Source organism: Oryx dammah, unplaced genomic scaffold (genome assembly GCF_014754425.2).
Source record: "Oryx dammah isolate SB20612 unplaced genomic scaffold, SCBI_Odam_1.1 HiC_scaffold_18, whole genome shotgun sequence".
Classification (NCBI taxonomy): Eukaryota; Metazoa; Chordata; class Mammalia; order Artiodactyla; family Bovidae; genus Oryx; species Oryx dammah.
The window spans coordinates 115,766,138-115,783,521 of NW_024070202.1; the positions used below are offsets into that span (position 1 = coordinate 115,766,138).

Here is a 17,384-nt window from a genome sequence, read left to right on the forward strand (position 1 = left end):
TGGGCCCGCGGGGAGGGGGCGTGTACCCGGGAGAGGTGCTTCAGGGGGCTCCGGTTCTACCCAGAAGGTTCGGCTCGCTTAACCTTGCTGCGGCTCGAAGCATCCTGGTCCAGCCGGGTTCAAGCAGCGCAGCCTTGTGTGGACGCGCGCGCGCACACACAACACACACACACACACACACACAGATACACACACACACACGCACATATACACACACAAGGGCCCGCCCGCACTGTGGTCGCCGCCGGCTCGCCGGGGTCTCCGCCCTTAGGGACCAGTGCGGCTCCCGGCCCCCGCCGAGGATCCCCCCCGCGGGCCGCGCCGCCCAGGGTCCCCGCGTGCGCCCCGCGCGTCGCGCCAGCCGCTGTCGCTGGCGAAGCTCGGCCGGCCGGCCCGCCGGACACGCAGGCTGTCGAGCTGGCCCCGCGCCTCGCAGCCTCTTTCCTCGCGCCCCCGCTCCCGGGGCCCGCCGGCTTTTGTTGAAAGCAGCAACACCCCCACACCCTCTTCTCCGTCTTTTTAATTTTTCTTTCCAAGCGGCGGCCGAAAAGAGTTGATTGCTATTGTGATCCGCCGGGAGTGGAGAGGGACAGGGTGGCGGAAGGGGGACGCCGAAGCGCTGCAAGAATTTTTTTTTTTTTTTTTTCTTCCTTCAAAAGCCAACTCCACCCAGTCCTCGGCCGGTCCAATCTCTACTTTAATCATCAGCGAGACAATGGATTAAGTTACTCTTCTCCGGGCCAGAAGTCGGGTTCAGACTTGGGGCAAAATGAAGGAGAAGGCGATGATTAAGACGGCTAAAATGCAAGGGAACGTGATGGTGAGTGCTGGTGGGCGAGGCGCGCATGGCCGGGAGGACCGGCACCGGGGGACCAGTGCTGGGGACGAGCGCGGCACCCCCGGGACTGACCGCGACCCTGTGCGCCACCGCCAGATCCCACCGGAACCCCCCAGCGGCGGCCGCCCGGGTGCGGTGGATCTGCCGCTTGTTTGCAAATTGCAACTTTACGGCCCTGGGTTCCTGTGCTTTAGACAGGTGGCTCGGGGTCCACAGCGAGGGCGGGCTGCGCGCGGTGGGGAAGGGGCGGCGGAGCAGTTCACCGCCGGCCGTGCGTCGGTTCCAGCTCGCGGTGGACCCCTGGGGCCGTGTCGGGGTGGTGGTGGTGGCAGTGGAGGGACCCACGGAGAGCGGGATCGCCGAGGCCAGGGCAGGACCGCAGGGCCCAGATGCCCGCGCCGGCCTCAGGGCTGCGATCCCGGAGCCCGGGACCTGTTGGGGTTCGCGAAGCCGGTGGCTCACCCGGGGCGGGCGCCTGTCTCTCGGCTCCGGCCGCTGCCACCGCGGCTGCCGGCTGGGCGGGGCCCTGCTCCCGGGGTATGACAACGGTGACCTACCCCCCCGCAAAAAAAAAAAAGGCTGACGGTGCCAGTGAGCGTAATGATGGCACATCGCCCCCCGAGGAGGCCCGTGCGCCGCCGGGGACGTCAAGGCGGCAGGCCAGGGGGGCACCTGCGTCTTGACAACTTTGCTAAGTCGAGGACCCCCCACACCCGCTCGCCGCTGTCCCGCGTTCCCCGGCAACCCCCGACCGCTCAGGGCACAGTGCGCCCTCGGAGCCCCTGCCGTCTGCATCCCGGCCCCGGGCCGCAAGCCACGGGGGTCAGGGCGCCGGACCCTCCTGGCGAGGGCCAGTAGGTTGCCATCTTGTTCTCTGGCAACTGTGTGTGAGCATGTTTATTTGGCTGATGTTTTAACCCTTTCCGGGTTGCCGTGGCTGCTCCGGAGGTGGGGCTCTGTTTCCACACGTGACTAGTCCGCGGGGTCCTTGGTGGTGAGGGAGGGGCCGGAGGAGGTGGGCGCCGTGAGACTTTGAAGGTACAGCTGGAAACGCAGAAATTCCTTCAGGGTTCCAGCAGGGTTCCCTTTGGTTGGATCCCAGGGGTGCGGGGCGGGAGCAGGGCTGTGTATGGAAGGACCCAGTCACTGAACTGTTGCGAGGTCTTGCATTCAACAAAAAGAGATAAGAAATGAAAAATGTATTCGAATTGGACCAGAACCCAGCCGGCTTAACCACACCCACAGGGAGACACCTGTTGCCTGGCAGAGGACCGATCACCCTGCGTTTTTGAACTTGACTTCCGGCCTGAGGATCTCAGTAACTCTTTGAAGGGACTGTTTTGGAGACACCCCCCTCCCCACCCCCCACCCCCCCACACACAGCAGACAACAAGCCCCTCATTGCTGAACCTTCATCAGCCTGGGTTTCTCCCCAGGCTTACCTAATTGTCTGTGAAAATACATCTGTGTCCCTCCCTTCCCCACTGCAGTTCTTGCCATTGCATAATTCCATGTATAAACAGGACAGAAACGTGTGTGGAGTACTGGTTTCCAATTAAGTTCCCACTCACAGCCACAGTTCCTCTCTTATGCGATGCCTAAATGTAAATGTAAACCTTGCACATTTAGGACCCCCGTGAGGGAGAAGATTCAGGTTCCTCCTGCTGATAATAATGATGATGATGCTTGATTGATACCTAAATCTGTTGTCCAGGCAGTATTTCTTCCAGTAACTTAGTACATTGTAACACAGCACCATCTTCATATATATGGCATATGTGGCATCTTCATTAAAAACTTTTAAGATCTTCCCTCCCACTCCCCTCTCTCTGCATTTACTTTAGAAAAATAAAGAATGAGAACACTGATCTCACTTGTGCTCACACAGTGAACAAGGCTGTTCCCAGGGGTGCCCACCGAACACCCTCCTCGGTGTCTGCTTTTCACAAGGGCCGTCAGAGCAGGTCGAACTGAGTCTAGATAAGCCTACAGCCACCGGTTATATTTTCAGAGTCATCTGGTTGTTGGCCTAAGAGGAAAAGGAGACACAGACTCGCTCAACTTTTCCACCTTCTGTCAATTCCTGAATTGATAATTATGACTCTGCAGTCGGGTTTGTGCCTTTTCTGAAATGTCACATTCCAGCTAAATCCAGGCAGCTTTACTCGAGTGATCATGCCGCACTTAAATCGTTGTTTTGAGACTTACTGAGCCCTAATTTTTCATCAGTTGTTTGTGGAAGACTCTGGGTAATCACGGCCTCTCCTGGATTCGGTGGCTGGCAAATTCTTTGCGCTCGCAGCTTGATTGGAATTCAGGTGATACTTTACATTCCCGATGAGGACGGGATGATTTATTCCATCACTGACAGTTGAGTGGCTGCACAGCACACGTGACTGCTGTGGAAAGGGTACAGTGAGCAGCATGATATCCTTGTTTGTGCAGCGAGATACACACAGGGACAGGGACACAGACTCCATCGCCGGGCTGGGCACTCAGAGCTCTCTGGACCTCTGAGTGTGATGTGTAAAAGGAAGACACTTGGTCCTGCCAGGGTGATGGGTGAAGGGCCATGTGGTCCGGACCCGTGGTTTTTTCTTGCTCCCAAGAACCGTGACAGTAGCACCTGACTTACCTTTGCTGTGCTGTAATCCTTAATTGAAAATCTATTTTCATAAAATCTTCGTGAACGTTTTATTCCTTACACGTTGCTCTAGAAGTTTATTGCTGGTGACAGTTAGCTGATTAAGCGAAAGCAAACTCCCTGGTATGCCCTCTAGTCTCGTTTTGGCATAATAAACGAATAACATGGGTGGAATGGCTCACAACTTCTAGCTTCATTCTTGAGGAGAGTCTTTTTCATAAACTTTATTTCTAATATTGTGAGAATGAAGCCACGTTTCATCTGTAACTTAACACTCTTGAAAAGGATCGAAAGTTTTCCACTCTTTCAGAAGAGAAATTAGGCTTTCAAATCACTGTCTTTCCAGATAATCCACATTTTAAAATTTGTGGGTGGGGGGATGACTTGCATTTTTTTTCAACCCAGTCTTGCTGTATGACTCTGTTGATATCCTACTTCTATAACCACTGTTTAAATTAAATGGGCTGTTTGAGGAAGGCAGATCCTCTGGCAGGAGGTCTAGGGTCAGTGTCAAATTTGATTAGCCAGAGGAGATTACTTCATACTCAGTTGCCCTGCTCTGTCTCTGTGAGCTTTTCCCAGACATTGAGTTGCTTCCTGGAGACAGAGTAAAGGTTGGTTAAAAAAAAAAAAAATCAAAGTCCCGGGGACTGCCCGATACCCCAGGTGACAGAGGGCCCCTCCCTTGGTGTGTGTTGGTGGTCCTGCATGCAGATGGGGGGTGAATGGGGTTGGCCACACCCTTGGTGACTAGAGCTGTGTCAGGGGAGGTTCAGAAGACAGATGGTGAGGGTCAGAGGTCTGCAAGCCACAGGGATGCCCGAGAATCTCACAGTTGAACTGTGCTGCTTTTGAATGAAAGTTGTGGACTGGGGATTCATTTCTTATGTATGGAAGTGGATGTTCTTCCTGTGGCCACTGATTGTGGGCTCTGGTCACTGACCAAATGCATCTGTGATGTCATGGGCCTCTGCTCTTTTCCGATCTTCCCATTCCTGTGTTGGACGGAAACCTGGAGTAGAACTGCCCGCGGTGAGAGCTGTATTCAGGCCACGTGGATACCTCACTGATTCAGTCCTAGTAGACATGATGGCCTTCCAGTGTTAGTGCCGGCGCATAATAAGTCACGGTGAGCAGAGGAAAGGCTTTGAGGTTTACAGATGAGTTACGGGAACGTGTATGGCACACAGACTCCCCACTGTCCGTCCTCCTGGGGAACAGGGACACACACTCGTGAGATGACTTTTAGGGGCGCATCCTCTGGGGATGCCGTGTCTTTCCTCTGTCTGAGGGTGATTAGAAACACTCCTGCTCTCTTACTGCTATTGGCATCCTGGCGACAAAAGCCGTGGTGTTGGTTCCGAAGGTGAGCTTGGTGGCTTGTGTACTGGAAGGAATTTACCTTCTTGAAATGGGCTCCAAAACTGTTTCAGAGGTCCCCGGGGTTTGGAGAGTTCTCTTTATACATCCCAGGGGTGTGGTATCTACACAGGGATTTCCCTACTCTGTTCTACTTGTTCAGCGTCTGTTCCCAAAGTCATCAACCCCATCACCAGACTCCTTTTGAAATGCTGATTATTCCATCTATGCAGAAAAAATACCCCCCAAAACACGAGGCAGGTACCATTTCACACACACCTCTTACAGGATTTACAGGATTGGGAAAGGATTTAGACACTAACTTCCAATAAAAGATACACAAAGGTGGTAAGGTTTCTAGGAAAAAGTTCCTAAATCCAGAAAGGGATATTCAGCTCCGGATGTTTCATAAAATGTCTTGAGTAGAGCTGTGGAGCATGCAGAGGGCTGTCTTCACTTGACGGACTGCTGGGTCTTCATGTTGGGACATGTAAAATACCCAAGTTGGCCTTTTCCTCCTCTTGGATGATTACCCTCCCTTCTCTGATCTGTCCTGGCCCCTAATTCTGTTACTACAAACTTGCTCATCTTTTGAGTTTTGAATTCCCTTTATTATTTCCTGGCTTCCCTGATAGATCAGACGGTAAAGTGTCTGTCCGCAGTGCAGAAAACTCAGGTTCGATCCCTGGGTCGGAAGGAAATGGCAGTCCACTCCAATGCTCTTGCCTGGAAAATCCCATGAACAGAGGAGCCTGGTAGGCTATAGTCCATGGGGTCGCAAAGAGTCGGACACGACTGAGTGACTTCACTTTCACTATTATTTCCTAGAGGTGTGGTGCGTTTCCAAAACTGTATCTTCACTCACCCGTGAGCAGGTGCTAGGCACGGGAGCCCCCAGGGGTTTGGTGAACAGACAGGTGTTCATTTCCACGCCCAGCGTGGACAGCTTTTATGAGAAAAATCCGTGGTTTTGGCTGTACTTTTCTTTGAAGAACGTCTTCACGTTCTAATGCATCGGATAACGGGAGAGAATTCCGTTTGTAACGTACCTTCCACCTAACAACTACAATGAGTTTGAAGTTCTTGCTCGCTTTGTGATTACCATATGTGTTTCCCACCGCCCCACCCCAGCACCACGAGGCAGCTCTGTGGCACCAGGTGGGTGTCCTGTAATTCAGCTCAGTTGCAACCCCATCTGTCTGGAGGAACCCCTGGTCCACAGGTGAAGGGCTTCTGCCAGATCGGCTAAGCTCAGAAGTTCTGGGGGACCCCTCCCCGGGTTCCATTAATTCACTAGGACAGCTCACAGACTCAGGAAATCAGTTTTCTTACTGGATGACCAGTGTATGACAAGTGATATTAACATACAAATGAAGAGTCCTGTGGAGAGATACCCCCGGGCTGGGTCTAGAAGGGTCCCAAACACAGGGGCTTCTGTTCCTGGGGAGCTTGGGGTGCTGCCACCCCAAATAAGCCCTGGCTTAGCAGCCCAGAAGCTGCCCACACCCTGTCCCATGGGGCTTATAATGAGGTTCCATCATGTAGGCAGCATTGATGAGATCATTAGCCATCAACCGCCGATTCAGTCTCCAGCTTCCCTCCCCTCCCTAGAGATCAGAGGATGGCAGATCAGAGCTCCCACCCTCTAATCAAGGTGGGGCCTCCTGGAAACCAGCCCCATCCTTGGGGCTCACCTCGTTAACAGAACTCAGCTGTCCTTTAAAGGGGCGTGTCATGAATTACAAGATAAGGAAATGGCACCCCACTCCAGTATTCTTACCTGGAGAATCCCACGGACAGAGGAGCTAGTGGGCTACAGTCCAGGGGGGTCACAAAGGGTCGGACATGACCGAGCGACTTGGCACGTCGCCCTCTAGGGCTTCCCAGGCGGCGCTCGTGATGAAGCACCTGCCTGTCAGTGCAGGAGACATAAGAGACGTGGGTTTGATCCCTGGGTTCAGAAGATCCCCGAGGAGGGCGTGGTGACCCACTCCAGGCTTCTTGCCTGGAAAATCCGATGGGCGGAGGAGCTGGTGGGCTATAGTCCATGGGGTCACAAAGAGTCGGACACGACTGAAGCGACTTAGCACACGTTTCCCTTTAAAGCTCCGAAGTGATTTCAGGTACAGAGGACACACGGCTGAATATGGTAACAGGAGATGCCCCATTGTGCTTCTCGGGCCGGACGTTCCAAGGCTCTGGGAGCTGTGAACTATGGCTGCACTTATAAATCCGTGTGCTTGTTATAACTCACATCACAGTTCAGTAACTACTGCCTCCGTCCTCTTTTTTATCTGGAGAGGTAAATAAATTGACCCCAGGTCATTGTTGTCTTTTCCCTTCATTACTTTAAAACAAATTTAACGAGAAGGAAGATTTTGTGACCTCCCTTGGTGCTGGGAGCCAGTTCTATTGGATTAACAGGACTGCAGCTTAGAGCTCAAGGAATAACACGTCCCAGACCCCGCGGGACACACGCAGACAGCGAGCTGAGAGGTCGGAGTTGGACAGAACCGGTCGGAACCCCTGTGGTCCCTGTGGCTCCGGTGATGCTGGGGACAGGGTTCCATTCGAGACATGGAAGGTCTAGAACGCATGGGGTGGTGAGTCTCAGCAGTGACTGGACGCTGTGAGCAGGGAGGTGATCCTTGAGCAGGCAGGTCGAGAATGTTGGGTTGAGGGCAGAGGTTCCCAGGCTTGCTGCCTGTTCACATCCCCGGAGGAACCTGAGGAACTGCTGACGGCACTACGGGCTGGTCACACCACACCCCCAGCACACACACATCCTATACACACAGGCATACACACACCCTATGTACACATACGCATCCTATACACACACACCCTATGTACACACACGCATCCTATACACACATGTACACACACATCCTATGTACACACACACATCCTATGCACACACATACACACACACCCTGTGTACACACACACATCCTATACACACGTATACACACACCCTATGTACACATACGCATCCTATACACACATGTACACACACACCCTATGTACATATATGCATCCTATACACACACACCCTATGTACATACACCCTATGTACACATACGCATCCTATACACACATGTACACACAAACCCTATACACACACCCATATACACACACATGCATACACAGCCTGTACATGCATACACACACATACCCTATGTGCACACTCACAACATACACACACATGCATACACATACACCAATCCCCACACACCAAGCATCCAGCCCTCCAACACACATACACATCATGTGTATACACAACACACACATACACACAGGTGCAAACACTCCCCCAATACCCACACAAGCACACCTCAACACACACACACACACACACCCAACACACACAGGCACACCCCAACACACATACACATACACACACATGCACACACACCCCAATCACACACACGCACATGCCCCAACACAGGCAGCATATGTACACAAATGTGCACACAGTTGAGCACACAGTATTCTGATCTAGTCACTCTGTGTTGCATCCTGGGCGTTACTGTGCACTCCAGACGGAGAGCACTGCTTTCGGAGCGAGTTTATGAATACGCGGTGTCCTCAGGGCCTAAGGAAATCATGCTCCCATTTATAAGATGCCATCAATGTTCGTGGAAAGGCATAGCCTGGTTTCCTAGGTGGTAGAGGAGGCAGAGTATCTGGAAAGACAGGAAGAGAGCCCAGAATAAGGAGGGAGAAGAGAGGGACGCGGGGACAGCTGCATGCAGGGTGCCTCAGGACGGGCTGACGGGGACGCAGGAGTGTCCACGAGAAAGTCCACTGACCTCTCTTTTTTTTTTCCATGCCCAGAGGTGAGCAACCCTTTTGACTGTAAGGTACTCTTGTTATTTGTGATCCACCTGAAAATTTACTCTAAACCCATGAAGCCAGCAGAGCAAGGAGAGTCAAAGAGAGGACATAGAAATTCCCGAATTCGCCATCAGCTTCTGAGTGGCCTCTGGACCATTGGACTGTCTTTCATCCTGTGTAAAATCAGGGAACTTGAAAAGCTGACTATGCCTGAAGTCCCTTTCAGCTCCCTCCCTAGCCAGGGTGGCCTGTCTCTTGAGTACCAACCTCAGGAACCTGCCGGAAAAGTAACCTTCATGCCAGAATTAATATTTTGTTGGTACATAATCCCCTCTGTGCCGACTTCAGTGGCATCTCCAGCTCACCAGCAAGCCTCGTAGCATCACTGTTTATAGGCGGAGAAAATAGATGGCCTCGATTTATCCTCTTAATAAGTCACAAAGTCAAGGGCAATCATCGCCTGAGCCTTGGTGACTCAGGCAGAACCGCATGTGTGTGCCCACGCGCAGAGGTCTCTGCCCACACACGTGTGAGGCGCACACCTCCCAGATGGAAGTGCTTGCACGACCGTTGAGCAGCATGCAGGCTTGTTGGACGCGGGCTCCGTGGGCACAGTCACCTCGGGAGCTTGCCTTTCTCCCCTGTGAAGGGAGCATCACCCCGCTGTGATCCCCCCACTGTGATCACAGTGCCAAGGGTGTTCTGGTTTCCAGGCTGGTGTTACTCATCGGTGACAAACAGAAAGGAGCTGCTGGCCCGAGTCCAGCCCCGAGACCTGGCGGCCGATGTACTGGCTGTGACTGGGTCTTGCCGTGGGGCAGAAACAGGCTGATGGCTTTTCTTCTTGGTAATGGTATTTGAAAAATAAGATTTTCCTCTTTTTTATTCCCCCAGCCCCTGGTAGGTACCAAATAGTTTTGCTTCAGGTAGTTCTTGTTTTGTGATTTGGGCTGTTGGGGGTTTTTGTTGCTGTTGCTCAGGCTGCTTGTTTATTTTGGAAATGACGCCCTGGTCAGTCCCATCATTGGCAGATACGGGCTCCCATTGCATGACTTTTCCCTTTCTGTGAGTTCCGTTGTATGTAGACAACGTGGAGTAAAACCTCTCCTAATGGGAGCCCAGCTGTGAACTTGCCCCCAGCCTTTTTGGCACCAGGGACCAGTTTCATGGAAGACAGCTCTTCCAGGGACCGATGGTTTCGGGATGATTCAAGCACAGTACATGTATTGTGCCCTTTATTTCTCTTATTATTCCATCAGCTCCACCTCAGATCAGCAGGCGTTAGATCTCAGAAGCTGGGGACCCCTGAAAACGAACAGTCTCGTATGATTCCCACGCTTGAGGCTGAAAAGGAACAAGTAGGGTCCATCCTTGACTCTATGTACCTTAGGCCAGTTTTCTATACCTTCTCATTCTACCTTTTTGGAAAATGAGAGTTAATGCTCTTCAAGTCAAAATTCCCTTTTTCTTACAAAGGGTTCAATTAAGGGACTAGACTCTCTATCCTCAGGCCAAAAAAAAAAAAAAGAACACATTTTCCAAAAACTGTAATTATTTATAAAAGAAAACCAAGCTTTTCTGCTTAAATACTTGCTTCCAGATATTTCTGTGTCTCAGGCCAAATCCAATCCTGATAAACTCTCCCTAGTAGGATTTTTGTGCTGTTTTCCTCCCTATGACTCGGTAAATTGTGCATGTATTTTTAAGATCCTCATTCTTTTCCATTTCAAACCTAATTATACTAATAGCTTACAGTCTGCTTAGCACCTTTAGAGGTTGTAGAGTAACTTTGCGTGCGCTCGTCTATTATATTAGAACACCCATTGTGTGGACAGGACTAATAGCATTTTTTTTTTTTAATGGCTGGAACTGCTGAGATTGGAAGAGATGGCTGAGCAGCTCCACGCTCCCGGGCCAGGGTCTTTGTAGCCCACTGGTGGCTCAGATGTTAAAGACTCGGTTGTAATGCAGGAGACCCAGGTTCGATCCCTGGGTTGGGAAGATCCCCTGGAGAAGGGAATGGGTACCCACTCCAGTATTCTGGCCTGGAGAATCCCATGGACAGAGGAGCCTGGTGGGCTACAACCCATGGGGTCATGAAGAGTTTAACACTTTCATTTTTCATGTATTCTTGCAGAAACTCTTTTCTCCCTAATATAAAGCCTGCATGTTGGGAGGGAACCTCGAAACTGTCTAGAATGAGATTTCTTCTGAAGCTCTGTCCCTGTGGGATTTCTAGCCTTTTCTGGAGCTTGTGGAGGGACTCAGCTCCAGCTGTCACTGACAAGTTCGAGCAAGGTGTTTCTTCTGTTCACGTGAAACCTACCTTCAGGGAAGTTCACACAGTCCCAGCTCGAAGCCTCTGAACTAGGAAAGCTGGTCTACTCTTTGCTTTCAGCAACAGCCTGACCTCTCTCCAGACAGCTGTCCCGTGTCTTCTTTGTGGTCTTTTTCCAGGAAAAACACCTCCATGCCCTTCCTTTTATTTATGTGTGATCAGAGCGACTAGAAATGTGACCATCAGGGGCTCCTTGTTTCCGTCCGCCCACTGCTACCTTATTTCCGTTTCTCAGCTTCCCCAAGCCTCTCCCTGTTTTGCTGTTACTGTTGATTTGACACCTGTTTAAAACGAGCTTACAGAACTATGATTACATTCAGGTGTGCACAGCACAGGCCGCCTTTTCAGAATGAAGCATCATCTCTATTTTATTTAAATATATGGTGGTGGTTTAGTTGCTAAGTCGAGTCTGACTCTTGCAACCCCATGGACTGTAGCCCACCAGGCTGCTCTGTCCACGGGATTCTCTAGGCAAGAATACTGGAGTGGGTTACCATTTCCTTCTCCAGGAGATCTTCCTGACCCAGGAATTGAACCTGGGTCTCCTGTGTTGCAGGCAGATTCTTTACCTACTGAGCTACAAGGGAAGCCTCATTTAAATATACATATATATTTAATTTTTACAAGGTTGTGTTGGCTTCTGCCATACAACAACACAAATCAACCACGATGATACATACACCCTCCTGGCTCCTGAGCCTCCCTCCCTTCCCCCACCCCTCCAGGTCGTCACGGAGGACCACCTTCTCAACCAGCTTGCCGTCTTCCACCTGAGAGGGCATACATGTTGATGCTACTTTCTCCGCAGAATGAGGCATCACCTTTTACAAAAAATCTCCAGGGAGGAGAAGGCACAGACGTCTGGACAGAAAGCCGTGACCTTCACAAACTGGCTTGGAGGGTTGCTTACAGAAAAGAGAGAAGTGATCCTTGATGACAATAATGAACCTTTTGCAAAGTGAGGGTTATCTCCATCTAGCTGATAGGAGGCGGTACCTCCTCAAATCTCTCGCTCGCTGTTTGAGGTATATGAAGCAGTTTAGCATCATCTGCAAACAAGTCACTCCAACAACGTAGAAGTTTAACCTTTCTGTTCTCTTGAGAAGCGTATTAGACCCTGGCGAGAGGTTATCTGCCTTCAGACCTCCCAGTAAGGGCGGGAAGAATGTAACCACGGGAAGGCAAATTAAAATCACAGTGAGAAAACACCCAATGAAAGGCAAACATTTATTAAAGATTTATAACCGTACATTTTGGCAGAAGTGGGGGACACTGGAAGCCCGATATACAGGTGGGGGGGGTCTGAAAATGTGCCTGTGATTTCACATGAGCTGCACATGGATGATACACGTGTGTGCACATGCCCTGGGACTCCCTGACTCGCGCCCAGGCCTGCAGGTGTGCACCCAGGGACAGGTGCAAGGATGCTGACGGCCGGACAGCTTGTGCTAGCCTCGAACTGGAAGCCGGTCAGATCCTCATCACCAGTAGGCCGCGGGACTCCCTCAGTATCAGGGTACAGTGGAGCACCAGACGGGGCAGAAAGGAGGGACACACACTGAAAAGCACAGAACCGTTCTCAGACACGCTGCTGAGCAAAAGAAGCCAGACGGGGAAGAATGCAGACCTACTGTGTGGTTACGTTTATATAAGATTCAAAACAGGGGAAGCTACAATGCCCCAGGAGGCTGTGCTGACATGGAACCCCTGGGGGGTGGGATAATGTTTTAGAAAAATTAAGGGAATTCTGACCACACAGTACAAATCACAGAACCATTACCTGTGGTCGGTGGGGGAAGGGTCACAACTGGGAGGCATTCGGGGGACTTCTATAACCTATTTATTGCCGCTGGCTGTGCTGGGTCTCACTGCTGCGCACCGGCTTTCTCTACCTGCGGCAAGCGGGGGCTGCTCTCTGGCTGTGGTGCGCGGGCTTCTCTTGTGGAGCACGGGCTCAGTAGTTGTGGCTCCCGGGCTTAGCTGCTCCGCTGCACGTGGGATCTTCCCTGCCCGGGGATGGAACCTGTGTCCCCTGCACTGGCAGGTGGATTCTTTACCACTGAGCCACTGGGGAAGATCTCGGGGAACTTTTAAAGTGTGTGAGTCTCCTGCTTGAGCAGAGTTTACACAGGCTGCTTCACAACTATTCCTTCTGCATCTGTACACTGACGCTGGGCACGTTCCGTACCTGTGCTGCATTCTGCAAGGCGCACAGACAGGCCTTCCGATGCCTTTGCATCTCCTGGATGAATGGATGGTCCACATATAATGGACATAGACCCCCATTTTTTTTTCCAGTGGAGGCAAACCAACCAAAGCCCTTAGAGGTCAAGGGACCACGATGTTCAGAGTTCCCTCACCTGTGAGACGAGTCCCATGTGTGAAGGTAAAAACCAGGGCTGCCCTGTGGGAACCATGAGGGAATGACAGAACCCAGCTGTGTGGAAAGAGACAGGGCGGGTCTGGAACCACGAGAAAAAGGGAACGTGGAGGCCACAGCTGGAGGATAAGAAGGCAGGGGCGCTAGAGAATAGAATGGATCCATCAGGAGAGCTTAGACAGGCTGGAAAATACCAACAGAGCCTTTGGGGACCACTGACCCTGGTGGGGGCATGTCCTCAGCTGTGGGCACCAGAGGCATCTTCCAAAAAGAGCAGTGCCCATGGGGAGACACCCGTGAGAAAACCCAGGTGATGAGAACCACGCTTCCTTCTATGAGAACCCAAGGTCTTGCCTGACTTCTTGCATAAGTTACCTCTACAGGTATGGTCAGATATTGTTGTTAAGTTGCTCAGTCGTGTCTCACTCTTTGCCACCCCATAGACTGTAGCCCACCAGGCACCTCTGTCCACGGAATTCTCCAAGCAAGAATACTGGAGTGGGTTGCCATTTCCTTCCAGGGGATCTTCGCGACCTAGAAACCATGTCTTCTGCATTGCAGGAGAGTTCTTTACTGCTGAGCCGCCAGGGACGCCCCACGATGAGATCTTGGGCTTTGCTGATTTGCTTTCTTTTTAATTAAAAAAAATTTATTGGAGTATTGTATACATTGTAAAGCAATTTGCTTTACAATGTTGTGTTAGTTTCTGCTGTACATCAAAGTGAATCAGCTGTACATCTGCATATATCCCCTCTTTTTTGGATTTCCTTTCCATTTCGGTCACCACAGAGCGCTGAGGAGATCTGTGCCGCACAGTAGGCTCTGATTAGTTATCTATTTAATGCATGGTGTCAACAGTGTATATAGGGCTTTGCTAAGTCATACCTACGTTTCACTCAGATATCCTCACTCTAGAAAGTGGTTTCTGCATCTTGAATGGTGGGCTTTATGAGATCTTGCTGCTGATTCATTATTAAGGAAGAGAGAGAGACACTGGGCTTCCACGAATGTTCAGAATTATAGCCACCCACAAGGTCAGAGGTAAATGAGAAGTGTCCTCTCCTGCCGATTCCCCTGGACCGGATTTATATCCTCCTTTGAGATGGTGACCTGCCATCTCGGCTTTGCCCGTGGCAGTCACATGCCCAGCTTGAGGACGCTGAGCCCCGCACCTCGGATAGGACTGTTGCCCCAGCCTTGCCAGCCCACCGCCATCTCTGCCTGGAAGAAGGAATCCTTTGACACTAAGGACAGTCAGGTGTTGGCTGACCAAGAAAGGGAGCGGGTCTTCTCTTACCTCCCTTTCGCTTGCTGGTTCACTTGTTTTGTTTTCTCCGAAACTATACGTTTGGGTTCATAAGCCTACTGAAGAGGCAAATGACCAAAGGGTTGCTGGTTTCTGGGAAAAAGAGGAGGCTGAGTTGATCAACTTGGCAAGTACCGGTTTTTAATGTGAAAGTGAAAGTTGCTCAGTCGTGTCTGCCTCTTTGTGACCCCGGGGGCTATGCAGTCCATGGAATTCTCCAGGCCAGAATACTGGAGTGGGTAGCCTTTCCCTTCTCCAGGGGATCTTCCCAACCCAGGAATCAAACCCAGGTCTCCCACATTGCTGGCAGATTCATTAACAGCTGAGCCAGCAGGGAAGCCCAAGAATACTGGAGCGGGTAGCCTATCCCTGCTCCAGCAGACTTCCTGACCCAGGAATCCAACCGAGGCCTCCCGCATTGCAGGCAGGCTCTCTACCTACTGAGCTATCAGAGAAGCCCCTTTCTATTGTAGGCTCTCCTGAAAACCTGACTCTCTGTGAATGAAAAATGTTGCCTGCCTGCTCAGCAAACAAAGGATGCTGTGCTCATTAAGCCATCAGCGCCCCCAGAAGGTGAGCCCTGAGGGGTCTTAGGGTGGAGAGAACCTGTCAAGCCCTCAGCCACTGCAACCCCCACCACTTGCCCCCACCCCCAACGTCCTGTGCACCCTGGGGGGACTCAGGGTGGGAAAAAGCGGATACTGGCCCCAGAGAGCTGGTTAGACTTCAGTGAGCTCACACTCTTGCATCTTTCTATACAAAGAAAAATGCTAAATTCATTAACCTAAGATTTCTGGTTTGCTTTAACTAACAGCACTCTTTTGATGTTCCAACTACCTGGTTTTTGTTGCAGCAACCCTTACATGCCTTGTATCTTTTCTTACCTCTTTGGAGCAGCCCCTCAGAGCTATCCTGGGCTTGAAGTCCTCAGAAAGTACGCCAAATAAAACAGAATTCTCAGTTTTTAGATTGTGCTGTTTTTTTCAGTCGACTTTGCTTCTGTTCTTGGATTTGGACTATCGTTTAAGTTTTCCAGGAACCTTGCAAGTAGCTGCTTTGCAAAACACAACAGTTTAACCTAATTTGATCTCTCAGCTGCTGCTCTGCTCCCGAGAAATGTGTTCTTCTCCAAGTGCTCGAGCAGTAATTAAAACCAAGGGTGTTGAAGTCATCAGCACACATTGATTCTGCTGAGGGGGTGTGTACGTGTGTTTATGTGCGTGTGTGTGCACAGGCAGGCCCATGTGCTCACATACATGCAAATATTTAGGAGGCTGAGCTTGGCATCCTTCATTTTATGATGCTTTAAAACCATCCATTATCATCTGAAATGCATGTGGGGATTAGCCTTAGGTAGACTCTCAGTTTGATTTCCGAAGAGGAACCAGTCATCTCTGCTGTTGACTTGAGGAAAAACAAAAAAGCTTAGAAGGTGGGAGGATAAGTTTTATTCAGGTACTTGCTGAAAACTGTGGCTGGAAGACAGGCTGTCCATAGCTCTGGGGAAACTGTTTTGCAGAGGAAGGGGAATGTTGTAGCCACGCCTTCGGGGAAACAAACTCACTCAGAAGGAAAATGCAGATAGTGAAGTGCTGTTTATTATACCAGCGGGCCCAAGGCAGAGTCTCCTCTTAGTCAAGGACCCCGACCAGCATTTTTGAAAATCTTTTATACCCCATATGTACCTGTCTGAACTCACCACTCCAAATTCCTTGAGACTTACATAAACAAAGGAAGGGTAAATACAGTCCCAATAACCCCATCATTCACGTGTTATGTGCTCAAACAGGTAAACAACTGGCCAATAATCAATAAGCCCGAGGTTACACTCCAGATAGTTCAGTTCAGTTCAGTTGGTCAGCCGTGTCTGACTCTTTGCGACCCCATGAATCTCAGCACACCAGACCTCCCTGTCCATCACCAACTCCCGGAGTTCACTCAGACTCACGTCCATCGAGTCAGTGATGCCATCCAGCCATCTCATCCTCTGTCGTCCCCTTCTCCTCCTGCCCCCAGTCCCTCCCAGCATCAGAGTCTTTTCCAGTGAGTCAGCTCTTCGCATGAGATGGCCAAACTACTGGAGTTTCAGCTTCAGCATCATTCCTTCCAAAGAACACCCAGGACCGATCTCCTTCAGAATGGACTGGTTGGATCTCCTTGCAGTCCAAGGGACTCTCAAGAGTCTTCTCCAACACCACAGTTCAAAAGCATCAATTCTTCGGCGCTCAGCCTTCTTCACAGTCCAACTCTCACATCCATACATGACCACAGGAAAAACCATAGCCTTGACTAGACGGACCTTAGTCGGCAAAGTAATGTCTCTGCTTTTCAATACGCTGTCTAGATTGGTCATAACTTTTCTTCCAAGGAGTAAGTGTCTTTTAATTTCATGGCTGCAGTCACCATCTGCAGTGATTTTGGAGCCCCCCAAAATAAAGTCTGCCACTGTTTCCCCATCTATTTGCCATGACGTGATGGGACCAGATGCCATGATCTTCGTTTTCTGAATGTTGAGCTTTAAGCCAACTTTTCCACTCTCCACTTTCACTTTCATCAAGAGGCTGTTTAATTCCTCTTCACTTTCTGTCATAAGGGTGGTGTCATCTGCATATCTGAGGTTATTGATATTTCTCCTGGCAATCTTGATTCCAGCTTGTGCTTCTTCCAGTCCAGCGTTTCTCA

At 50.7% G+C, this 17,384-nt stretch overlaps 1 protein-coding gene across 1 annotated transcript in view; it reads left to right on the top strand.

Moving 5' to 3' along the window:
- Nucleotides 1-441: 441 nt before the first annotated feature.
- The window catches only part of DPP6 (dipeptidyl peptidase like 6), a 966,644-nt gene continuing 949,701 nt past the window's right edge, over nt 442-17,384 (top strand). Inside the window, exon 1 of the mRNA XM_040260134.1 lies at nt 442-820. Coding sequence (XP_040116068.1) covers nt 770-820 — 51 coding nt within the window. The 5' untranslated portion in view covers nt 442-769. The remainder of the gene's footprint in view (nt 821-17,384) is intronic.